General features: G+C 59.9%; 1 protein-coding gene across 2 annotated transcripts in view; it reads right to left on the bottom strand.

Annotated features, from left to right (window-relative positions):
- Positions 1-245: 245 nt before the first annotated feature.
- The window catches only part of SLC7A5 (solute carrier family 7 member 5), a 40,536-nt gene continuing 15,179 nt past the window's right edge, over positions 246-25,602 (bottom strand). The window contains exons 2-10 of one of the 2 annotated variants that reach the window (XM_034940866.3): positions 22,689-22,814; positions 11,483-11,588; positions 10,860-10,904; positions 10,133-10,256; positions 9,053-9,156; positions 8,188-8,284; positions 6,840-6,989; positions 4,622-4,799; positions 246-3,238 (exon numbers count right to left, since the gene is read on the bottom strand). In XM_034940866.3, the coding sequence (XP_034796757.1) occupies positions 3,183-3,238; positions 4,622-4,799; positions 6,840-6,989; positions 8,188-8,284; positions 9,053-9,156; positions 10,133-10,256; positions 10,860-10,904; positions 11,483-11,588; positions 22,689-22,814 (986 nt within the window). In that variant the 3' untranslated portion in view covers positions 246-3,182. The other variant, XM_063598055.1, reaches the window with a different exon arrangement.

Genomic DNA, 25,602 nt, shown 5'->3' on the forward strand with positions numbered 1-25,602 from the left:
TGCCTGCCCCCTACTCCCGAGGCAGATCCGATATCTTGGCTCAGCCCCCCCACCCTCGAGGGGTGCGTGCTCACATGTGTGCAACCCGCCCATGGCTCACCCCCACCCAGCGGCCTCAGTGGGCTGTCGGTGAATGAATGAATGAATGTGTGAAGGTGGGAAGGAATGAGGTGGCCAAGAGGAGGCCAGGAACATTCCTATACACAGAACTTGGTGCAGAAGAAAAGAACACAGAACATCAGCGGTAGGATGATTGAGTGTTTCTTTAAAAATAAAAACCCCACAAAAAAGCCAGAACACCCTACCCAACCCAGCCCAGTGTAACAGGTTAGCCATTAACACAGAATAAAAAAGGTCCCAGCCACACACGTCATTACTCGGCAGAGGGTGTCCAGCCTGGTCGGCCGACGTCACAGTGGATGGCCCTGCGTGGCTGGGACACAGACAGGGAGCAGGCATGGCACCTGCGCCACGCAGAGCAGCAAGGCTGAGCATGACCACTGGAAATAAATAAACATGGTGCCGACAGCATCTTTAAATTAGTAAGACGTTAGCACAAAACAAAAAAGCACAACGACTGAAAATGCACTTGCTTGTTTTGGTGGGGTGTGCTTGAGAACACCTGAAGCCCACAAGTGGAAACCGTTGGGGACGTTTGTCAGTGGAGTGTGGAGAAAAAGGGACGGAAAAGTCAAGTCTTCTGAGACAGTCCCCTGCGGTGGCCCTGGTCCCTGTGGAATTCCAGCACAGCAGGAGGGGGAGGGGGAAGCAGGCCTCAGTCAGCACCGCGGGACACGGCCCCTACCTTCTGAAGTGGGGTCCCCAGGCTGGAGTGGGGCACACAGCACCAAGGATCACAGACTGGACCCCCCACCAACCTTCTGCGCAGGAGTTCCCACCCCAGCCCAGACGAGACCTGCGCAGTGTGAAGAGGGACCCCAGCAGCCCCAGCCATTTCACTAGCAGCTACTTTCCACAACAGACGCTGGCAGCCCCCATGCTCGCCCACAGCCGCAGCAGCCAACAGGCAAGCGCGTGCCGTCGAGAGGCCGCCGGCTCGCTGTATCCTTGAGGCATGTCCACCTCCCAGAGCAGGAGGTTGGAACAGAACGGCATCCTGAGGACCCCTAGCCGAGGCGGGAAAGTAAGAGGCTGACGTCGTGCATGGGCCCTGCCGGCCCCAGTGGGAAGCAGTGGTGCGTGCCTCCAGGGAGCACTTCTCCTGGACCCGGGGCCGTGGCTGCCTACGATGTCCACTGCCTCCTGGATTCACACAGCAATGCACCAGGCAGGTGGGGCACCAGCTGCTGTCCTTATTTGCAGCCAAGAGAACAGGCCCAGAGGGAAAAGGTCTTGCCCAACACAGTCAGTCCACCTGCCTGCTGGTGGTCCTCGGCCTCCAGACCGTGGGCTGTCCCTTGGACGAGTGGAATTCGGCCCCAGGAAGGATGCAGGTCCTATGAGCAGACGCTGTGAAGTCTGTCCATGTGCGTGGGAAGCAACGGGGCAGGGGTGAATAAAGGTCTTCATTCCTCAAGCAAGAGAGACGGACATCTGTTCCTGAGTCCCCAAACTGTTCATCAGGTTTCTCCGGGCCCATTGGATGGTGAGGGGGTCCCGGTGCCCAGGCAGGGGCGGCAGGCTCCACTGGGCACTTGCTGAGAGCTTGCGGCTTGAGCAGCCGCTGGTCAGTGAAGGCGTTTCCAACCGGTGGCTCCCGGCTTGGGACACTCAGGGCTGTGCCACAGGCCAGCTCCTCCAGCCACAGCTGAGCACTGGAGTGACGCTGGACCACTTGGCTCCACCTCTGGCTGGGGAGAAGGGAAGCCCGGGGCCTGAGAAGGCAGAGCCCCCCGAGCTCAGGAGGGGTCCTGCGGGGTCTTCTTGTTCTGGGGGTCCCTGGCTGCTGCCATGGAGGCAGCGACAGCTCAGGAAAGTGGGCCGCATTGGCCAGGCCTCGGCTGCCTCCCATAGCGAAAAAAATTCACGGGAACAACAGAAACAAGGGGTGCGCTAGTTCCCTCTCTGCAGGAGGGTGGGGACTGGGTGAGAGCCCAGGGGCCTCCAAACGCAGGCGGCAGAGACGTGAGCAGTGCTTGGCTCTGTCTCCTAGACAACGGGCATCAGGACCAGGACAGGACATGAGGGTGACAGGGAGAGTGGGGAGGTGCCTAGGCCGGGAGTGGGAACCCAGCACCGGCCAGAAGGGGCTGCCGGGCAGTACAGAGGCCAATGCATTAGAGGCTGAGGGTAGCTGCAACCTCTGGGGCAGGGGACACTGCTGTGTGGAGCCCAGGGTGGGCGCCCACATGGGTGCCTGGCCGCGGTGTGTCTGCCTTTCTTGTTTCTGTTTCTAGAAGACTGAAGGACAGGGCTTTGTCTGCATGAACCAGAACTCAGCCTCCAAAACTGGACACAGAAATAGCCAAGAGGCCACACTGCCCAGAGGCCAGGCCTGGTGAGCTAGGGGAGATGCCGGCACCCCCCCACCCTGGGGCTGTTCCCTGGCTCAGGATGGTGTCTCGGGGCTAGGATTATGGTCAGGAGTCCAACGGGGCCTCAAGCACCTCCTGGGAGGAATCACCCACCTTGCCCAGATCCCCCACCCCCTCCCAGTGCCACCCTACGGCTGAGTTTCCACTCTGCAAACCCTAAGGCAGAGACATAAGCCCACAGGGTTGGTTTTCACGAATGTCACAAGCCCATGTGTCTGGGCAGCTGTCCGGCTTCAGTGCAAGTCTGTGGTAGCAATGAGGTTCCAAGTCTCAGTAGCTCTGTTCGCCCAGGGTCTGGGCCCTTGGGGCAGGAGAAAGGAAGGCTCCTGCCCTCCCCCAGCTCCTTAAAAAATCATCTTAGTGGTGTCAAGTTGACCCAAAATTTAAGTTAAAAAAAATATATATATATAAGTAAACAAAGGAGGGAAGGGGAAAAGGGCCCAAGGAGACCAAAAGCTGCTCCTGGGCAGGAGCACAGGCACACCTGGGTCCCTGGCCCTCAGTTGAGGGATGAGATTCGTACCAGAGTTTTCACAGCAGCCTCCACTGCCCGACCTGGGAGGGACGGTGAGGGACTGGGATGGGCAGCTGAGCTGTGGGTTGCGGGGAACCGGAGTGGGTTCGAGGAGGTGATCTACTTTAACTGGCCTCTGCGCATGCTCCTCCGGCAGCCACTCGGCCTCCTGGCTATGTCTCCTGGGGGACCACCTGCATGAGCTTCTGACACAGGACGGTCGTGGAGACTGTCAGGAGAGAAGACAGCTGTGTTAGCCTGGGGGCTGGGTAGGCACCTGTGGGACACGGGGGCGTGAGCTGGGGCTCCCCCAGCCCTGCTGTCACCAAACCCAGCGCCGCTGCCCAGCGCTGGGATTTTAAGGAACCTTCCCTTGTGTACTTGTGCATGTGGGTGCCGGGTGCCTGAGGCGCTGTCTTCTACTGAAATGCGGAAGTGCCACATCCCACTCGGCCCACCCCTCGCCCGCTTCAGAACCCTGGGGAGGCGGAGTGCGGCCCCTGGGGCACACGAACCAGGCCCTGGTGTCTCAGCAAAGTGCAACGGGGGGATGATAGGCCTTCCTGCAGGTCCACACCCGGGCCACCACCTGGACACATGCCTGGACTGTTCACAGCAGGCAGGGCCGGAGGGGCCAATCTGCTAACGGGTCCTCGGAAGACCTGTCGCGCCTGGGACTGTCTACAGACATCGCTCTGCGGAGGGGGACTGCTTTCAGGATAGAGACGGGGGTTTGCTTTAAGCTCTTGGTGTCCTGAATGACAGTTAATGCAGATCCCACTGCAAAGCTTGAGGCAAATGTTCTACCATGACCCTGGCGGTGATCAGAGTGTGGGGTAGGGGTGGGGGGTCTCCCTGCCTGTGTTGCTGCCATCCCAGGAATTCTCCAAGCCACCCAGTGACATGGGGATCAGCATGTAGGCCCGCAAGCACCCCGGCCTTTTTCTAGGAGCCTGGCCACATTTGCAGGCGCTGAGGACGGGGTCCTGAGCTTGGTGGCAAAGCACCCCTGGGCCTGCCGCTGCACAGAGGGCCGGGGGGCGGGTTTCTCCTTCTGCCTTTTTTTTTTTTGAGAAGAGTCTCGCTCTGTCGCCCAGGCTGGAGTGCAATGGTGCGATCTCGGCTCACTGCAACCTCCGTCGCCCGGGTTCAAGTGATTCTCCTGCCTCAGCCTCCTGAGTAGCTGGGATTACAGGTGTGTGCCACTACACCCAGCTGATCTGTGTATTTTTAGTAGAGACAGAGTTTCACCATGTTGGCCAGGCTGCTCTTGAACTCCTGACCTCAAGTGATCCGCCTGCCTCTGCCTCTTTCTGCCTTTCTGGGTAAGTCTGCTGTGTCCGCTGGTGGCAGCCAGCAGGATTTTGTTACTTGGCAGCAGTAGCCTGGTTTTCCAGAATCCCTCGTCCTGAGAGATTAGCTGGTGCTGCGCTGAGTGTCTTATCCCTGAACCATGTGGGCTGCGTGTCACTAGCGGACACTGCAGTGACCTGAACCCTCCTGCCACCCAACACGCTTGGCCCCATGTGGGTGGAGACGGCCGACGCCTCTCAACTCCCTTCGCTGCCCAGGGCAGAGGGTACCACGGGCTGTGGGCCAGCGAGATACTCACAGATGCCCTGGAGGAGCCACTTGGGCTTGTTTTTCCACCAGACCCCAAAGAAGTAGACGGGCAGCCCGCTGAGGATGATGGTGAAGCCGATGCCACACTCCACGGGTGTCTTCCAGAAGGAGACGGCGATCAGGAAGAGGCAGGCCAGGATGAAGAACACAGGCAGGGCCAGGTTCACCTGGGGCAGAGGACAGGGCCTGGGTGAGCCCTCTCCTGTCCAGCCTCCCTCCCCCATGCCCCGAGGTTCCTCAGCCCTCCTGGGCCCTCCACACCCACGGCTGCTGACTTCCAGGTCACCAGGATGCGATCTGCACTCCATCTGCCTCACACACCGGGCTGTCCCGCCCTCGACTCTGCATACAGTGCTGGGCATGTTGCCAGGGGCTCAGGCGGCTTATCATGAGGGATGGAAGGAGCCAGCTTCGTCTCCCGAGGCCTCCCACGGGCAGGGAAGGCCACGGCTCCATTCCCACATCACAGGCCTGGAAACCCTGAGCCGCCAGGACGCACAGGGGCCTGATGCTTCCAGTAGACAGTGGCCACCCACTAATAAGCCAGGAGACCACCCTCTTGGAGACACCGCTGTGGACAGCGCTGAGCAAAAGCCCATCCCTGAAGCTGCAGCCTAAACTGTCACCTTCATCAGATGAGCTCCACCCGGCACAGAAGCCAGGCAGGGCTGCAAGGAGCCTGCAGGCCCAGCCCGCCACCCGTGGCTCGGCACGGCTGGGGGATTGACTCAGCTGTCCTGAATCCATACTTGGACAGGGCACCCTGGGAGATGCAGGGCTGACCACGGGTCCCAGCCCATCAGTGCAGGCTGCATGACTGCCCTGTCCCCAGGGAACAGACGCCAACCCGTGCCCAGGCTCACAACAGTGGGTAGAGCCTACCCCATGCCCAGGTCCCCATGGGGCCTGAGCCCCCGCTGTGCCCAGTGACTGCCCTGTGCCCTAGGCACTGCTCCAGGCTGGCACAGCAGGCACAAGCTGGTGCCCATGTAGGGTGGCTCCTCCTTGCCCTCTGCAGCCTTCTCTTGGGGCAGCATCTGGGTTCTTGTGCTGACTGTATTTTAAAGCCCCTGTTTTTTTTTTTGTTTGTTTGTTTGAGATGGAGTCTCACTCTGTCGTCCAGGCTGGAGTACAGTGGTGTGATCTCGGCCTCCCAGGTTCATGCTATTCTCCTGCCTCCGCCTCCCGAGTAGCTGCAACTACAGGCGCCCGCCACCACGCCCAGCTAATTTTTTTGTATTTTTAGTAGAGACAGGGTTTCACCGTGTTAGCCAGGATGGTCTCTATCTCCTGACTTTGTGATCTGCCCGCCTCGGCCTCCCAAAGTGCTGGGATTACAGGCGTGAGCCACCGCGCCCAGCCTAAAGCCCGTTCAACAGCATTCACAGGCACCCCTGGGGCCCCAGGATTCGGGAACACAGAGGGAGAGATGGTCCGGGCAGGGAAGCAGGGGCTACTGTGACAGCCATAGGCCAGCTGAGTGACAAAAGCTGCTGGCTAGCAGCCACCAGGGGCTCTGGCCTCTTGTTCTGTGTCAGGGCCAGGGCGGTGGGACTTGCTGGGCTCCAGGCAAGAGCATGGCCTCTGCTGGACGGCCCCATTTCTGGAGAAGGCAGCCCACGGATAACAGCTGCCCCTCTGAATGAGCCGCTGGGGACGGGGAGAGTCCAGGAGAGTCCAGCTGGGCCCAGGCGCTCCTCGGGCCGGGTTCCCTGCATTCCTCCTGCCAGCACAGCCCCGACAGCCCTTTGAATGCTGCGCCAGGCCCGGCTCTGCCCCACCCCTGCTGGGGCTCACCACCGCCCACCTATGACTGCAGTGTCCTTATCTGCTTCCCTCCACCCAACGGAGCACAAGCTCTGTGCCATCTGCTGTCCTTTGAGGAACCCCAGCTCCTGCAGTCACACTTGGCACCCTCGTAGCTGGTGGTCAAGTCATCACTGGAATTAGTTGACCCCCGTGTCTGCTGTAAAAGCATGGGCACACACGGCCTCGCACCCCTCCCACCGGGACCCCCTGCGGCATGAGCCCTGGTTTGCCGAGGGGAGACACGGGCTTGATGTGGATGTGGCCCGGCCCAGGTGCATGCAGGCAGGGGCAGGTCCAGAGGCTGAGCTGGGATGCTGGCTCCCAACTCAGGGTCCTTAGGACCCACGGACCCTGCCTCTGTGAAGGGTGCCTGGGTGAGCGGGAGGCCCCGGGCTCACCTTGATGGGCCGCTCAAGCTCAGGCTTTCTGTGGCGCAGCCAGATCATGCCGATGATGGCCAGGGCCACGCAGAGCCAGTTGAAGAAGCTGAAGAAGTTGATGACGGAGAAGATGTCCTTGGAGAAGGCGTAGAGCAGCGTCATCACACACTGGAAGAGAGAGGTGGCTGGCTGAGCCCTGGGGCCCACGAGCAGGGCTGTGGAGGGCCGTGGTGGCCACCGGGGACTGTCCAGCCTGGCTGGGCCCAGCTGAGCACCAGGGAATTTTGTTTTAAAGGAGAAACCTCATCTGAGCAACATGCAAGGTCTTGAAGGAGGAAAGGAGGGAAGGAGGGAGGAGAGGAGGAGGGAAGAGGCGGGGAGGAGGGAAGGAGGGAGGAGAGGAGGGAAGGAGGGAGGAGAGGAGGAAATGGAGACCACATTCGGGTTAAGGACAGGTGAAGAGCACAGTGTACATACACAGCTGGGCTCTGCTGGACTGTGGCTCTGTGTGCGAGGGCCACAACCTGACCTAACCCAGTGGTCACCAAGAAAACAGTTTCTGTAACCCCCGGCACAGCCGTGCTCCCGAGGACCATGCAGCTGCCAAAGAGTCCCGGACTTGCTGCCCTTCCTGACTCGCTTCTAACTCAGGGAAGGAGTAGTAAGCAAGAGCCAGGACCTCTGAGGACAGCCCACAGCTGCCAGACCCCAGCTTCCTCTGCTGTATCTCACTGGCTTTGGGGGAAGCAGCCTGTGGGGGGAGCCCAGTGTGCTCAGGGGCGGGGCCTGCAGCCCACAGCCCTGGAGGAAGCCACTGTGGGAGTGGCCTCTCCAGCCCTGGTCACACCCTAGGATGAGAACACAGCTTCAGGCACCAGCTCCCTGAATTCCTGACTTACGGAAACTGTGAGATAATAAGTGCTTTTCCTTTTAGAACACTACATTTTGGAGTGATGTGTGACACAGCCAGAGGGAACAAAGGCAGTCACACAGGCTGGCATGGAAAGATGCAGGAGAAGCGGAAGGAAACTGTGTGTGATGCACCCCGCTGAGAAACGAACAGAGTGGGCACCCATGGAGGTGCAGTGAGCCAGGCGGCTGGCAGAGCAGCACCCTGGGTCAGCTTCTGCCTCCCGCATTTCCGATGGTCTGAATTGTTTGTGGCAGCCACCATATATTGTTTTTGGAATAAAATCTAAAGCCCCTCCAGCGCTCTCTGGCATTCAGCGGAGCTCGGCAGGAGGCCACATTTGAGCTGTCACCCAGTCCACACCCCAGACAGAGCTGCAAGCTGTGGCAGCCTCCCTCTGGGAGCCCCCGGACAACCCCCAGGGATGTAGGGCACGGGGCCGTGCAGCAGGCTTACCGTGAACACGAGGGACGGCACGGGGGTCAGGAGCTGTGGGTGGATCATGGAGAGGATGGAGGGCAGGTGGCCTTCCCGGGACCCCACGAAGAAGAGCCTGTGGACAGACAAGAGTGGCAGAGTCAGCCACTGCCCCACAACTCAGCACATGGACAGGGGACACGCAGGCTGGGGAGTGGCAGGGCCTGTGCCTGGCTTGTCTGGGCCTCTCTGGCCACAGTGGGAACCAGGCCCTTCCAGCCGCTGGCTGTGGGCCTCTCAGTGCCCCCAACCAACCCGGCAAGGACAGCAACTTGGGAGCCACTGCTTACTCCAGCCCGGGGGGTCAAGCGGCGGCCACAGGGCATCTAGGACACCACAGCTGTGTCACCTCCAGGCAGGAGTGGGGAGGCGAGGGCCAAAGTTCATGCTTCCTTTATTTCTGTATTATTTGGGCTTGCTGCTGCCTTTTTTTTTTTTTTTTGAGATGGTCTCACTTTGTCACCCAGGCTGGAGTGCAGTGGCACCATCTCGGCTCACTGCAGTCTCAATCTTCTGGTCTCAAGCAATCTTTCCACCTCAGCCCCCCAAGTAGGTGGGACTACGGGCACGTGCCACCACGCCTGGCTAATTTTTGTATATTTTTGTAGAAACGGGGTTTTGCCATATTGCTCAGGCTGGTCTTGAACTCCTGAGCTCAAGCGATCTGCTCACCTCGGCCTCCTAAAGTGCTGGGATTACAGGTATGAGCCACCATGCCTGGCCTATTTGAGCAATTATGCATCCCCAGTATCACAGAGACAAACCTTTTACAGACACGGAACATGTTGAACCTGGCCATGAGGCCTGGGCCTCCCTCACCTGTGGTGGGTCGGGCTGTGCTCACCTGGAGGATGTGAACAGGGACCCATTGACGGAGCCGAAGCAGGACAGGCCCACGAAGACGGGGATGATCCAGGACATGACGCCCAGGTGATAGTTCCCGAAGTCCTAGGCAGGCACAACCAGTGAGCTGGGCCCCACCGGGCCGGCCCTCGCCCTCCCTGTGCTCACCAGGAGCCCTCTGCACCGGGCCGGCCCTCGCCCTCCCTGTGCTCACCAGGAGCCCTCTGCACCGGGCCGGCCCTCGCCCTCCCTGTGCTCACCAGGAGCCCTCTGCACCGGGCCGGCCCTCGCCCTCTGTGCTCACAAGAGCCCTCTGCAGAGGACCTCTCAGGCTGGATTCTGGCCTCTGGGGGGACTTCCCAGGACAGGGCTTTCCAGTGACCCCTGCCCAGCCTGCTTGTTGGGGAGCCCTTGCTGGTCCTGATTTGCCCCCTCCTCTGGGACTCCCTGGAGCAAGCTATGGCCTGCAGGTGGGGGTCTTGCCTTCCCCAGTGGGGTCCTCCACAGGCTCAGCACGGTGCCCTGCCGGCAGTGGGCTGGGAGTCAGAGCTTGTTCAGTAGGAAGCTGGCCAGAGCACCCACTCCCTGTTCCCCCAGCCCTGGGAGGGCAGTGGGAGGAGCCTCGGGAACTGCGAGGCCAGCCTGGCTGAGCTGCCCGGTGACACCGCCCAGGCCTGGCCTCCTGCCTGCCGAGCCAGCAGCAGCCGTGCCTTCTAACGAACCCCAGTCTGTGGCAGACTCCAATCTTTCTGTACTCAGATTTAAAATGACCTCTGCCCTGGACTCCCTAGGCATTCTGGCTTATGGCTGGTTCTGGGTGTGGCTTGGCATCAGATTTTAAACCCTTCTCCCCTTTGACTCCCCCAGCAGCTGAGGTTGAGGACGATCCCCAGACACTTCCTCTGCGGTCGCTGTGAGGGGAGACCACCACTCCACCCCTCTGGGTAGGGGAGGCTTAGAGACGCGGGGCCCCCTCTGGGTAGGGGAGGCTTAGAGACGCGGGGCACCACTCTGGTCTGGAAGGGACGGGCTGGCCACAGCCTCTCAGGCCCCTGGTGGAAGCTGGCGGGTAGCGGCTCACCACGGCCACGGCCTCGGACGACAGCATCTGCTCGGTGGACAGGGTGGTGAAGTAGGCCAGGTTGGTCAGCACGTACACCAGCGTCACGATGGGCAGGGAGATGATGATGGCCAGGGGCAGGTTTCTGGAAAGAACAGGGACGACATGTCACCCAACGCAGCCCGGGCTGAAGGCCAAACCCTGTGCCCAGGAGCCAGGTGGGCTCCTCGCAAGCAGTAGCTCCAGCCTCTGTGCCGGGCTTCTCGGGGAAGGTGGGAAGCAGCAAGAGAGCACAGGCTGGCGGCAGGAGGCTGTGCCTGGAGCGGGACACTGCACAGGCCTGGCTGGTGCCTTGGCCGCGGCCTCAGCTTCCCCACCTGAGAAATGGGGATTCTTCGGGGTGACCTCAAGGGCTCAGGAGAGCTAAGTCAGGCCACCTGGTCTGAATTCTAAGGCTCTGCCCACGAGCTGCACAGCCGGGGACCAGAGCCGAGAGCCCAGGCAGCTCCTCTGTACCGTCCCGCCCTGAGTGGGGCCCTCACTTGCCACCCGTTCTCTGGAGAAACCGTGCTCAAGGACACACGGCCAGAAGCCACCCGCCCCACATCCTGCTGGCCCCAGAGGCCCCAATCACGGCCCTACTGTGAACTGGCCTGAGCCGACCAACAGGCTTCGAGTGGAATGTGGCTGCTTCCTGCCTCACATTAAAATAATGAAAAAAGACGGCTCCATCCATTCTTGCACGTACCTGTAGGGGTTGATCATTTCCTCTGTGACGAAATTCAAGTAATTCCTAAAATTTAGAGAACAGCGTTCAAATTATATGATCCTCATCAGGGAAAATAAATCACCGGGGAGAGAGCATCCCAGGGCAGCTGGTGAGCCTGCCCCCCGGCGGTCTGCTCGCTGGGCTGGAAAGCAGACCTGGAGTGGGAGCTCAGCCTCCTGCGTGTTCCGGGGGGTCCCTGCTACCCCTTCCAGGCCCTCCCGCACATTCCCTGCCTGTTCGCCCTACTGGGGTGATTCTCAGGTCCCTGTGAGTCCCAGTCCCGCCTGATCGCAGGAGTCAGGCTGGGGACCTGGAGGAAAGGGGCCGCAGGGCTCAGCTGCCTCCACCTGCCACCTTCGCCAAGACTGCGACGTGGGGCTACAGCCAGAGTAGGGCTGCAGCGGGCGGCCTCCCCGCGCTTCGTCGGGATGTGGGTGACTCTGGAGGGTCACCTGCCACTCTTTAACTGCCAAGGGGCAGTTAAAGGGAGGGGCAGTCCACTCCCTTTAACTGCCCCTTGATGGCTGGGAGATTTGGGATTCCTGGACACGTCAGGGACTGTATGTCCCCAGACCAAGGGACCCAGACATTCCAGAACCTACCATCCTCCATAGGCAAACAGGCCGCTGTATAATGCCAGCACAATGTTCCCCACATCCAGTTTGGTGCCTTCAAATGAGAACTTGGGATCTAGATTGGACACATCACCTGGCAGGGTCAAAGAAAGGAATGCTGGGTTAGAGAGCGCTGAACAGAGGTCATGCTACCAGTTCTAGAATGCTCCTGGAGCAAAATACATAGCAAACAAAAATGCTGGAGTGAAGGCTTTTCACTGTGACAAATGGTATGTACCTGCTGAGCCACATGGAGGGTGCAGGGTTCCAACCACAACCAGAGGGATGTGGCCCCGCCAGAGGCCCTGTGCCCACCTGAGAGGGGACAGGCAGTTCTGACCACTGCCCAGGAGGGCTCCTCAGACGCTTGTCTACAGGAGGTCAGGATGGAGGGGTCAACCAGCCCCAGTTGCCTTCAAGAAGGTTCCCTGAGACCTCATGACATGAGTGTCAAGGCAGTATAAAGCCAGGAGACCTCGGTTTGCATCCTGGCTACGGCAACAAGGAAGGCCCAGAGCCACTAGGGCCCTGCTTCTTGGGGTGCGAGGAGCTCGGAACAGACTGCCCTCCCTCCAGGGCTGGCAGGACAGGCCTGGGCAAGAACATAGGTTTGTCCTGGACCATGCTGAGTGTGTGGCCAGCTGCAGCCGGGGCAGGGGCAGGAGCAGGGCTGCCAGGGCCGAGAACGATCCCTGTGCTGTGTGCAGAGCTCTCTCCTTTGCCCTCTGAGGACACGTGTCACTGGACTTCGTGACTGCTCCACCCTATTCCAGAAGGACCTCATCTCAAAACTTGAACCTCAGTCACATCTGCGAAGACCCTTTTTCCAAATAAGGCCACCAGCATTCACAGGTTCCCCAGGAGGACATGTCTTTTGGGGGAAGGGGTGTCTCCGGAAGGTCACGTGGCTGCTGGGACAGCACTGGCCCTTTCTGTGGCTGTTACCTCCTCTGTGAAATGGGCCTGGCGTGTTCGAGCCCGGAATATATTGCCCAGACATCAGTCTCACAGACCACTGCGCTTCAGGAAGGAGAACTTGGAAATAAGACCAAAGACACCACCGGAACAAAGGAGCCGGGTCCCCTCCTGCCTACCTGCCAGGTGCATACACAGCTGGAGGCACAAGTGGAAATCCTGGTCAGGCTGTGGACTGTTAGTTCATTTGAGAACCGTGTGTGACAGTATCCTTCCTGCTGGAAAGTCACCAGCCCGTCTCACAGGGCCAGGCAGGGACGGGCCCTGGGGCTGCTGTGTCCCAACATGTGGCCTTGGACCACAGGCCACCGTGGGAGCCCAAGAAGGGGAACCACCTTGGTGGTCCAGGGAACACCGCAGAGTGACGAGGTGAGCAAATTTCAAAGGGGACCCGTGAAGGGAGGTTCCCGTAAGACCTTGGCAATTACCCCAAACAAAGGGTGCACTTCAAAGGTGGCACCAGATTTCCTACGGCAGAGCCCACGGTGGGGTCCCTTCCTGATGGGTGGACCCAGTTCCTGTTTTGCACCTGCTTCCCCGTGGCGTGCTGGATGCCTGCGGCTCTGCCTCCAGCTCTGTCTGTCTCAGATGCCAGGTGTGCTGGGGCCTTTGATCTTCAGCCTACACTGGGGGTGCTGGTGGGTTCCCTGAGGGCTGCCCGCCACCCTGCCCTGCTGAGGCCTTGATCTCCCGAGAAGGAGCTCCAGGGCCCACTGCCTGCGTGTGATGTATCCTGGTCACCGGGTGGTCAGCAGGCAGAGCTTGACTCTGCAGGCCTGGAGCGGGGGCAGCTCAGAGCAGCTCAGGACAGGGCACTCTGCCCAGCACCTCGGCCAAGACGCCCACAGCCCCTCTGGCCTCTCTCCCATCTGCTCTCTGATGGAATGTTCTGGAATGTGCAGATCCTTCACATCTGCAGAGCCCTACTGTGTCTTGCCCACTTACTTCTGCTGGGGGGAGCATCTGTCCTACAAGTGGGGGAGTGCAGACCTGCCAGGCTGCTTGAGAATCAAGGTCCTGCCTCCCCCATCTGGCACTCATGGTGGGAGGGGGTGAAGGTGAGCCCTGGAGGCCAGAAACACGTGCCCCATTCACTGTGACCACCCCCGGACTCAGCCTGAGCTGATGGACAGGAGGCCTCAGTCCAAGGTCCCCGCCAGACACATCAATCCTCATAGCCGACCTCTAGCCTCATGACAGAAAGGCAGCTGATCCTACACAGAGGGCGGCTGCTTTTGCTAAGGACAATATACCGAGGCTTGACATGGTATGAGGGCTTCAGTCAGGAGCCAGATATTGGCAGCCCTAAGGCCTGAGTAACTTTTTTTTTTTTTTTTTTGAGACAGAGTTCCACCACGCCTGGCTAATTTTTGTATTTTTAGTAGAGATGGGGTTTCACCATGTTGGCCAGGCTGGTCCAGCTCTGCTTAAGGGTGGCCTGGAGGGCTGCAGGAAGGACCTGCTTGCAGCCCAGGGCAGCTGGACACAGGGAGGTCACCACACTCATCCAGTGACTCCACGCTACACACAGGGGAGAGACACACCAGAGGTGGGAGTTAGACAGCGTTCAAACCCTGGGGGCAGCACCCCCACACCTCTCAGCATGACCAGGGGGCATTCTGCACACCGGGAGACCTGGGCTGTCACGACGGCAGGGTGGGGCGCTACTGGCACGGAGCAGGAGGCCGGGGATGCTGCTGGATATCCTGCAATGCACAGGACACCCCCACACAACAGAGAGCCCACCACAGGACACCCCCACACAACAGAGAGCCCACCACAGGACACCCCCACACAACAGAGAGCCCACCACAGGACACCCCCACACAACAGAGAGCCCACCACAGGACACCCCCACACAACAGAGAGCCCACCACAGGACACCCCCACACAACAGAGAGCCCACCACAGGACACCCCCACACAACAGAGAACCCACCACAGGACACCCCCACACAACAGAGAGCCCACCACAGGACACCCCCACACAACAGAGAGCCCACCACAGGACACCCCCACACAACAGAGAGCCCACGGTGGCAGAGGTGCCAGGCTGAGACCCTGTGCAAGAAGACCATGACAAGGCATCAGCCACGAGCCTCTACCCCTGCCGGGAGGACAGGACCAGCTCCTCTCAGCTTTCTCTCCCATGGACCCTAGACTCGGGCGTGGTCCTGGCTTCGACATGAAGCCCCAGGCACTGGGCAGGACTGGAAGGAATGGCTGAGCGGCCCACTCATCCAGCAGCCACCCAGCCTCCACACCTGGCAGTCTGCTATCCAGTCAGCCTCCACCCACAAGGAGGGGACAGCGTGACAGGGAAGTAAGGAAGAGAATCACCGTGGACAGACGGTGACATTTGCCAGAGCCCACAGAGAGGCGAGAACAGACTCAGCGCAGAGCCTGAGTGGGGCCCTCCAGCCCCTTCCTTGTCCCTAAGAGGCATCTTCCTCAGCGGCTGGTGAGGCTGCCGTGAAAGCAAATGCACAGCCAAACCCTGGGTGGGGGGAAGGCAAACTGCAAACGCCGCGGCGACAGCCAAACCCTGGGTGGGGGGAAGGCAAACTGCAAACGCCGCGGCGACCCCGGCACAGCAGCCCCGTCAGCAGGATCCCCTCGAGAGCAGGGTAACTGCGGTGGGAACAAGCGCTCCAAAGGCCCTGGGGAGATGATTTCAGGGAAAAGTGGCCTTGATCCCTGAGTCAGGCAGATGCGGCCATGGGAACCATCCACCCCGAGGCTGGACGGGAGACTCCGCCGGTGGGTAAAGCCATCCTGCTGACGGGGCCCAGGGACGCCCCCAGTGGCCGAACGCACGTGGGAACGGGATCTTCCCCCTCCTCTGTGACGCGGCCAACCCTCCAAGCCTCTGCCTCTTGACTCAGAGGACGATGTCTCCCCATGAACGCAGTGTCCCTGGAGAGAAGAGCCTGCCCAGCGTGGGGAACATGGGAATGTGGAGAGGGAGGGCATCCCGGAACCTCAGGGCTGACGGGGCCCTGCCCCAGCCCTGGAAACACCCCAGGGACAAGAGAGTCACTCCTCAAGCGCGGACTTTCCGCTGTGCTGGGGCTTTCTGCCTTCCAACCACTCTGGCCCCTTGGGGCTCTAGGTGGAGTGTGCTCAACAGTGTCCCCCAAATTCACGTCCAGTGGAGCTGTGGGATGTGTCCTGGCTGCAAACGCGGTCTCCGCAGGTGCAATCAGCGAAGGACCTTGAGATGAGATCACCCCGGATTCGAGTAGGCACTAAGGCGGACGACATGCGTCCTCAGCGACACGGAGACAGATCCAGGGGAGACAGAGTCAGAGCCAGCCCAGGATGCCTGGGGCCACGGGCAGCTGGAAGGGGAAGGTGGCACCTTGGGTCTGGACCTCTGGCTGCCAGGACCGGGACCGTCTGCATGTCTGTTGCTAAAGCCAGTCTGTAGGCATCTGTCACCACACATGAGGGGCCAACCGTGCCACCCAGGGGAGACCTCCCTGGCTTCTCAGTGCATCAGGCATGGTCAGGGGCAGGACAGCTGCAGCTCACACCCCACTTCTCAGTCACCAGCCGAGTGCACAGCCAATGGCACCTCATCTAGGAGGGGGCTGTGAGTCCCATGTGGTCAGCACCCTGGAGCTAGCTGCCCTGTGGGCTCAGGGAGGTCGTGCAGTGACCGCCACACAGGTTCAGTCCAGAGCCCAGGCCAGAGTCCATGCCCACCCCACAGAGTCCACGCCCACCCCACAGAGTCCACGCCCACCCCACAGAGTCCCACTCCAGGCAGAGTCCACGCCCACCCCACAGAGTCCCACTCCAGGCAGAGTCCCACTCCAGGCAGAGTCCACGCCCACCCCACAGAGTCCACGCCCACCCCACAGAGTCCACGCCCACCCCACAGAGTCCCACTCCAGGCAGAGTCCACGCCCACCCCACAGAGTCCACGCCCACCCCACAGAGTCCACACCCACCCCAGGCAGAGTCCACGCCCACCCCAGAGTCCACGCCCACCCTAGGCCACGGCGCCGCTTTTCAGATGCCTGTTTCGCTCTGGCCATCTAATGCCTGGGAACCGTGATGGGGCAGGAATTTGGGTTTGGGGGTTCTGGCGGTGACCAGATGGCACTTTTGGACCACCAGCAGTGTCTGTCGGTCTTGGAAACTCATGAAGGAGTGGGCCCTTTGCTTAGAGCTGCCAACCTCACACCAGAAGTAAAAGCTTTTTCCAACTCCACAGGCGGGAAAAGACCCTGAGAACTGTCCCCAGCACAGGGCTGTGGCTGCGACACCTCCCACACTCACCTTCTCCTGCGGCTGCCCTGGCCTCTGTCCATGGGTCTGACGAAGGGCACCGGGAGGTGAAGGCCGTGGGAAAACAAGCCCCGCTCCCGTCCTTTGATTCTGTCCCAGCACACGGCACCAGCAGAGCCCCAGCTTCCCCAGCCTGTCATCCTCCCGAGGCCAACGGCACAGAAGCATGGCAGGCCCAGGACACACTGAGCTCCCAGAGCAAGCGGCGGGTCAAGCATCCTTTATCAACTGTGAGGCCTTCGAGGCCCAAAAGAGGTGCCCTGAGTCGCGAAGTACCCACCCTTGGGGCAGCCAACGCCGCAGCCCTGGCTCCAGGCCCAGGTTGTCTGGAGCGGAGCCGCACTTGAGCCTGGCACCAATCTGGGAGCTCCTGAGCGCAATGTCCTGTCTGTCCCTGCATGACCCTGAGCCTGTCTGAGATGCCTCACAGAGACGCCCTGGAGTCCCCCACAGGCAGGCCAGCCTGGAAGCTTCTCTGGAAAGTGAGCTTTGGCAGCTCCAGGCCGAGCTGTGGCCGACTCCTCCCTTGGTTAACACAGCCTGGACTCAGCTGGGATTCATTTTGAGGCCCTGGGGCTTGCCCTATTTCCTGCCAGGAGAGCGGGGCCCGAAGCTCCACCCTGTCCCCCAAAACTCAGACGTGGAAGCCCTAACCCCGGTGTGGCTGTATGTGGACATGGGGCCTCTACAGATTAAGGGTAAGTGGGGTCCTCAGGGTGGGGCCTGATCTGACAGGATCCTTGTCCACACAAGAGGAGGCCCCAGACAGCTCACTCTCCCACAAGGAAACACAGCGAGGGGGTGTCTAGGAGCCAGGAGGCCGAGCACCCGGCCCAGGGCATCAGCGTCCCTGGCCTGGCGGGGCCTCTCACCGACTCTCCCCCCGGCATCCAGGTAGCAGGGCCCCGGCACCAGACCCTCTGAGGCTGAGACCCACCCACCCAGGCCTGCTCCGCTCTTGCTGTCACCCCCGGAGAAAGCGGCAGTCAGGGCGTGAGGTGAGGAAAAGGGGCTGTTGGACCCTGCATGGCAGTGGCTCCCGTGCCGGGGACGCAGTGAGCCTGGCCTCCTCCCTGCAAGGGAGGACAGCCCATTTCCCAGGGGAAGACACCGAGGCTCAGACTCACCCTGGCCGGGGGGCGGCAAAACTAGAATCCCAAGGTAGCTGCACATCTGGCACCTGCCCTTGCCCTCTCTCCGGGAGGGCACCCTAGAAGCCCACAGTCCCGATCTGGGGTTCGGAGAGCAGGCTGGGCTGAGCTCTGCTGGGAGCACCTAGAAGCCCAGCTACGGGTCCACGCACACACTCAGGTGAAGCCAGGCCCAGAAGAAGGAACAGCTCTAAGCCACAGCCCAGGGGGGCCTCTCAGTCCACGAGGTGACCCCTCCACACCCCAGAGCCACAGACAGCCGAGGTGTTGGTGAAACGTTTTTCTCACCAGAACAGCCCAGCAGCTGGGCATGTGCTGTGACCACTGAGGGGGCCTTTGTCAGAAACATCGTCTGGGGGCTGGAAGCCCCCACCCACAGGAAGCGGGGACCAAGACAGGGCCGCACACCCCCAGCCAGATGAGGGCCAGATGAGGGAGGCGGCACCTCTTCCTCCAGGAAGCTCCTCAGGAGGGAGATCGGGAGGGGCTCAGGGGGCTGCCTTCAAGGAAGCTCAGCGAAGCTCAGAGACCAGTCTGAGAAGGGATGTCCTCCAGACCTCCACCCTCTCAGGATGGACATGTTACTCAGGAACTGTCCCATCAGCCTTTCCTGTAACACATGACACCCCACGTGAACCTCCCAAGAGCAGATGGGCCCAGCGCTGTCCACCCGAACGCACCCTGGGAAGAGAGGTGTGGGCCTCCCCCCGGCAGCGCATGACCCTGCACACTGCGCCCAGGGTCATAGTGGGGGTGGGGAGGGACCTGCCCACTGCTCACGCTGTGGGACCTGGGGCAGGGCACCCCACTTCTCTGAGTCTAAGGGGCCCTACTAGCTGAAGAACCAAAGGAAAACCATCATTTCAAAACTGTCACGTGACACACAAATGCAGGCCCCTGCCCCACAGCCCAGTGGCACACATGTATTTACCGCCTGGGACACGGGACCATCCGGAAGTGCCCTACTCATAGGTGTAGGTCACATCCACGGGTCTCGGCCACCGGGACCCAGGGCCCAGCAGCTCAGCAAAGCCATTCGGCTGGGGTCTGAGCCCTGCCCAGGGGAAGCATTTTCCCCTCCCGGGGCGAAGGACAGCAAGAGGCACGCCGCCCTGGCAGGCTGCGGCTTTCTTTCCTTTTTGTGGACAGAGTGAAAGGGCAAATCTTGCTCCAGGGGAATACTGACCTCCAACAGTACAATGTGGGAGGAGAAGGAAAAGAAAGTTTTTATGCAACCTTTTTTTAAAATCTGCCCAACTATCCAATCTGTAACTGTTCAAGGAGAGATTAGTTTGTTCTGCTGCTGACGGCTGCAGCCCAAGCAAAGCACAAAGCGCCCCATTGTGTCCTCCAGGAGGGACGTGCTGCTGCTGCTGGGCTGGGACGGCAGAGCCTGTGCCCTCGCTCCCACCCTCCGCCCTGCAGGCGAAGGCCCAGCCACCCTCTCCTTAGGCAACAGCCTGCGAGTGGACTCATGGGACGGTGGGTCAGATCTGAACCCTAATGAGTACTGTCTCCCTTTCGAAAAGGCTGGGACTAACTGCAGAACCTCGTGTGACACCTAAGCCTGCGTGTCCCCATGCCCCAGCCTAGGGGCAGCCATGACTCCCCCAAGACGTGGAGGAGGCGAGGGCTCCCAACCACTCAGGCCCCTGCAGAGTCGCCCCTGTCACTCAGCCAGCTGCCCCTCCCAGCCCGCATCTCAGGAAAGGCCCAACCCCTCAGAAGGGCTTTTCTGGTCTGCACCAGGGCCCTGCTTATTCCCCACTGCGACTCTCCCATTCACGTGCCTATGGCTCTCAGGTCCCCCCATGAGCTCTGGATGCGGGGCCATGTTCTCGTTGGGACCTGGCATAGATGCGGCACACGGGACAGAAGATGGTTCTGCGGATGGCCAACTGGGAAGGGGTGATTACAAACTTCCCTGACGAGGAGGAAACAGGCAAGAGGCTGTACGGTCAGCCAAGGCCTACGGGACCCTAGGGCCAGTGCCTTTCCATAGCACAGGGCCCACTTGGGGGCCAAGGGCAGCAAGGAGGAGCCTTTTCAGCCCCAATGGAGCAGGGCACCCAGGGTGCAGGACAGGCAGGAACAGGTGCGTGGGCCAGGCCTGCTCTGCTAGATTTTCGCTGCATTCTCCAGACCCGGAAAGGGCCACTGGCCAATTGTTGCAAAATTGAGGCCGGAGTCTCTGCCTTGAAGTATCTGGGGGCGCTGCTGCCAGGTGCCAGCGAGGGGAGGGGGCAGCTGCCCAAGGGCTTTGCGTCCATTGGGGGTATAAAGTTGGACAACTGCTTTGGCAGAAAGGGGTCAACACAATGTATCTTCTAAAAGCAAGGCATTCATCTGGTAACAAAATAAATCTGTTGAAGCCAAACAGGAGACAGGAATTCTGCAGACACTGCACTGTATCCCAAAGCTCAGAAGGGAATTGCTGGGGGGAGCACGGTGGGAGGGCGCTTTCAACAGCTAACGGAATTATAAACCTATTATGTATTCAAGTCGAACAAAAGCTCTTTGCTCTCCCTACCGAAATTTGTTTTTACAAAAATCACGTTCCCCTCCTAAATCTTTCCTGGCTATCTGATGAGCGCAGCCAAGCAAAGGCCTTCACGAGCAAAGCACCCCTTCCGTGCCCACTTCTGGGAGGCACAGGATGGATTTGTCTCCTGCCCGTAAAATGTTACTCAGGCCCAACCACCTCCCTGGGCAACTTCTGAGTGCCCGGGAGCCATGGAATGAGCTCGTCTTGTCTTGAGTAAGGTGCCGGAACCTGAGGTCCCAGGAAGGTTCAGAATTGGGACTTCCTGCCAGCCCTGTCCTGCCAGCTCTTGGGTGGCTCTGGTACCCCGGGCGACTCTGAGAATCCCTGGTCAGACACATGCATGGGGGATGGGCTCGAGCTCCTGAAGGATTGACCTGGGCAACTTTCCAGAGCCACCTGGGAATCAAGTGGGACTTCCCCTCGACGATGAGGCAGGTAACTAACACCTGCTGCAGACTGTGTACAGATTGATACGTTTGATAAAGACAGTCTGGCCCCAGCACCTGGAGCTTGCCTCGCTGTGGTGAGGTCATAGCCCGGCACTGCATCCCCCTGCAGGCCCAGGTTACCTGTTTGGTGTGGAGACCCCTCCCCAGCTGCAGCCAGCCTTTGTCTCTAAGGCGAAGTGCCAAGTACAGCCAGCAGGGGGCGCCAGGAGCAAGGCGGAGGCTCAGCTAAAGCTGCGTGCTGGGTGCTGGGTGCTGCTGGGCACTGTTCAGTTCACAGCCCACCAGTGGCACAGTGCACACAGGAGAGCCTCCCAGCCCTGAGGCAGGGCCCCACACAGGAGGAGGCAGCGTCCTTGTGTCTGCATGTTTTGGCCTGGCCGTGCATGGGGGCGGGGCAGCTCACAGCTTGCTGGGTGAGGACCTTCCTGCCTCTAGGAGCAAGGTCCTTGCCCTGTCCTCTGCAGCCCTGTCCTCTGCAGCCCTGGGGTCCTACCTGCCTCCCCTACAGCCATGTGGGACCAGGCAGCCTCTCTGCAGCCATCGGTGACTGTGAGTCACCAGAGCGTGCATCCGCCGGGTGCCTGCACTCAGCGAAAGCTCCACAGCTCCAGGACTGGGATCATCTCTACCTGAGGCTCTGGGAGAGAAGAGTAGGAGGCCAGCTCCTAACTGCTCTGCTCCTAGGCTGGCTCCAACATGGATGGAGACAAACTCAGAAGGAACTGCAGACAGAGGCATCCCTGCTGGACTCAAGCAACAGGGCCCCCCACTTCAACTGTACCCAACCACGGGCGGGATCCAGTGCCAAGGACAGTGTGTCCCAGGGTCTGTGACCACACAAATGGGAACTGCTTATGAAACCCCAGCCCGACCTCACCGCGGAATGGCAGTGTGGAAAGGGTGGAGGCTCTGCAGGCAGACACAGAACACAGATCTATGGGGTGTGTGTTAAAGGGTCCAGAGACACCCAGCAAAATACCAACTGTGTCAGTCCACGTCGACAGAGAACACAGGTGCAAAGGGGCGGGGGCTGTTTCACACTCACTCTCTTTATTCCTTCTACCAGCCCCAAGAGAAAAAGCAGCTGGGAAAAAGGCTCAGAATCAGTGATTTCCCCAAGATCACACAGCACAAGACCAAAGTCTGGGCCAGCCAGCCTTAAAACCTGTGCGCCAGACTGCTCTCACCTGTTCCCGAATGCTAACAGTGGACACGTCTGAGTGATGAACCAGGTTTGTTTTGTTTTCCATGCTTACCTCATCTTCTTTAAAAAGCAGACAGAAACACAGAGACAATCCCACACCTGCCCATGGAATGATGAATGAATCACAGCATGACCAGAAGCGTGGCCCCGTCGGGGGTGGGTGAGGGGCGACAGCACGTGGGACTCTGACAGACCCAGGGTGAGATGGCGCGGGTGAGGTCTGCATGGCAGGCATAGCCCCTGCCAGGCCTGGAATGTTCCACATCGCCCCCAGGTGAGGTTACAACGCATCAGCTGGGCTCTCAAGATTCACAGACATTGCAGCGTAAAAAACGAGAAAAACTGCCAGAGCCCCTCCCAGTGGTGGCCACGCTGTCCCACGGGAGCACTCCTGTGTCCCCCTCTGGGTCGGATTTCACTTGCTGGGTGATTTTTCCCAGAGGGAAATCTCCACGTTGTACAGCACTGCAGAGCTGCGGACTGGGAGGCACCCGGGGACGGGACCTCATGCCCTGTGAAGGACACACAGGCAAAGCCTCGAGGGGCCGCCGGTGGGGCCTGGGGGACGTACTCACCCTTCCCGATCTGGACGAAGCCCAGCAGGATGATCAGGGCCAGAGCCAGGAGCTTGGCGGCGGCAAAGGCATCCTGGACCCGGGTGGCGGCCTTCACGCTGTAGCAGTTCACGGCTGTGAGCAGCACTGTGGAGACAGAGGGCAGTGGTGAGTTCCACGGGCAGACGCCAGCTCAGGGGTAGGCTGGGAGGTGACGGCCCCACCTCCACCCCAGGGCCAGGGCTGGGTCCACCAGAAAAACAAGCTCCTTAAACAGCTCCAGTCCCGTGCCAGCCCTTAGGGCAGGTTCTGACTTTCTGGGACCTGTTTTGATAAACTTCGCAGTTCTTTCAGGTCTAAGGGCTGGATCCCAGGTGCCCCTTAAGATCTGCAAGGGACCTTTCCTCACCCCCCACCACACCAGGCCACGGAGTCCCACCTGTAGTCAGGACTTCAAGTGGGGTCACTGCCTCCAGAGACCCAGGTGAGCAAGGTGACCCTGCCACTTCGAAGGTGCCCATTACACCTTTTTGCACCTACTCAGCACCCTGACCTGACCGTGAGACCCACGCACAGCCCGGCTGCCGGACTCCATGAGGGCAGGGCCCTTTCCTCAAAGAGGATCTTCTGTGGATTCCAACAGAAGTGGGGTGTCCCGCTTTCCTGGAACTACCTGGCCAGTCACCTGGGGACGGCAGCCTGGGAGGGGCCACAGGGGCCTGTGGTGAGCAGAGCTGACCCTGCTGCCCTGCTGCTTTGGGGGCATACCATGAAACCCAAAATAGCACCGTGTGCTTCAGAAGCCTGAGTGACCCCACACAGATGGCCAGAACGCCTGCCCCAGGAGGCGCTGAGACGTGGGGTCAGGCACGCTCAGACAGGTCTCCAGACACCAGCACGTCCTCCTGGGCCCTGTAAGGCACCCAGCTCTGAGCCAGTGTGTGTGTGTGTGTGTGTGTGTGTGTGTTTTGGGGGGTTCTGTTGCAATATGTAGGCACGCTGAGCCACTGTGTGTGTGTGTGTGTGTGTGTGTGTGTGTGTGTTTTGGGGGGTTCTGTTGCAATATGTAGGCACGCTGAGCCACTGTGTGTGTGTGTGTGTGTGTGTGTGTGTGTTGGGGGGTTCTGTTGCAATATGTAGGCACGCTGAGCCACTATTCAGGGATCTGTGAGCTGATGGGGAAACAGCCACCCCCACAACTTAAAATGAAGTAAAATCATGTTAATCCCGAGGCACTGACTCCACGACACCCCTCACTGCCTGCTGCACTACCCTTCACTCCTCTGCTCACGAGGTTATTTGTCGCTGTCAGGAGCTTGAAATCTGCCAGTGGGAACGTCTACACCCCAGAAGTGGGCAAAGGCCTAGCACGGGCCACCCACACAGCTCGGATCTCACAGCCCTCCTGGCACCACACCACTAAGACTGCAGGAAGGTGAGAGCATCGGAAAGGCCGTGGGCTCCTCTTCTCTCTTTCCCCATGGGAGTAACGCTCAGAAAGGTCTGGCCAGCCAAGGCCTTGAGGACTCCAGTGGCTTTTCCCCAGCTGAACAAATCCTATGGAATTTTACAATGTAAGCAACAGACCCCGAGGAAAGACATCCATGCTAATTAACTGATGACACCGAAACGTCCTGAGGTGCGGGACGGGCTGCCGCCTGCCTACCTCTCAGAAATTAACCACCCCGCTACAATTCTGTGAATGCCAGAGCGGAGACGGCTACTACACACCAGGAAAGTCTGGTTGAAAAATGTCTGAAAGTCAGTGTTTTCGCTGCTATTCCTAAAATAAAATACTTGAAATTCCGGAACTTCCACTCCTCACCCAAACTGAAGAGGTGATTCTTCACCTCTTCCCAGGGCTCCCAGGGACATGGAGATGTTACCAGTCCAGAGCTCTCCAGTCCAACCCTCAGGGCTCAGCAGGGTCGGGTCAGTGGGTGTAGGCAGCTCCCTCTCCGCTGCACAGGGCAAGGGGCAGGTCCTGGCTTGCCAGTCCCATTTCCTTATGGTTGGGGGAGCATGACCATAAAAGAAACTGAGCCTCGGGGACCTAGCCGGCTTCCGGAGAGCTTTCTGGATTCGCAAGAGGCCGGCTGATTGCATCACTCGCTCATTCATGCCCGGAGGGAGGCGGGGAGTGGGTGTGGCCAAGCCGCACTCCAGGCTGCCTCTCCCCAAAAGGGAGAGAGGCACGCTGCCACCACTGAACTCCAGAAACCAGACAGGCGCTGCCGAGACACTGAGCACTGCCCTCGCGGCTGTCACGTCTGCTAGGGGGTTGGGGGGTCCAGGAAAGGCAGCGAGTTGCCCAGAATTGCCCAACCATGGGCTGTCCTGCCACACTGACGTGGTGCTGGGTAATGATGCCATCAGGGCTGTCACTGTGGGTGGGACAGAGGCCAGGACCCCCCCGCACCCCCCCCCCACCAGCCTGACCCTGCCTGCCCAGATCCAACCCAGCCGCTCCCCAACCAAAAACAATCTGGAGGGGCTGACGGGTGCCACCGGGAGGGTTCACCAGATCATCTCCTGACGTTGAAAATAACCACAGGGCAGACAGGCGGGGGCCGGGTCTTGAAGTCAGGTGGGGAGCAAAATGGCCATAGAACAAAGGGGACCTTATATTTATTCCTTTTATAACAAGAACATAAATTTTCATGTTCACTGACTTTGGGTGATGAGTAAACAAAGGTTTCATTATTCTCCACAGTGTCCTTTTTTTACGTTTTAAGATGAGATAAAATCTTAAACAAATACATGAATTCATCTGGGTTCAGTACCTTTTGACCTTAAGGAGGCGAGGCAGTCACAGGATAAGTCTGGGGTTTGAACCTCAGTCCCTGCTGGCACCTGCCCTCTCCCAAGCCTCAGTGTCCACACCATGGAGGGGCTGCTGGCTGCCCCCACAGCAGGGAGATTGACAGGGCTGTGC

Source organism: Pan paniscus, chromosome 18 (genome assembly GCF_029289425.2).
Source record: "Pan paniscus chromosome 18, NHGRI_mPanPan1-v2.0_pri, whole genome shotgun sequence".
In the NCBI taxonomy this organism is placed as follows: Eukaryota; Metazoa; Chordata; class Mammalia; order Primates; family Hominidae; genus Pan; species Pan paniscus.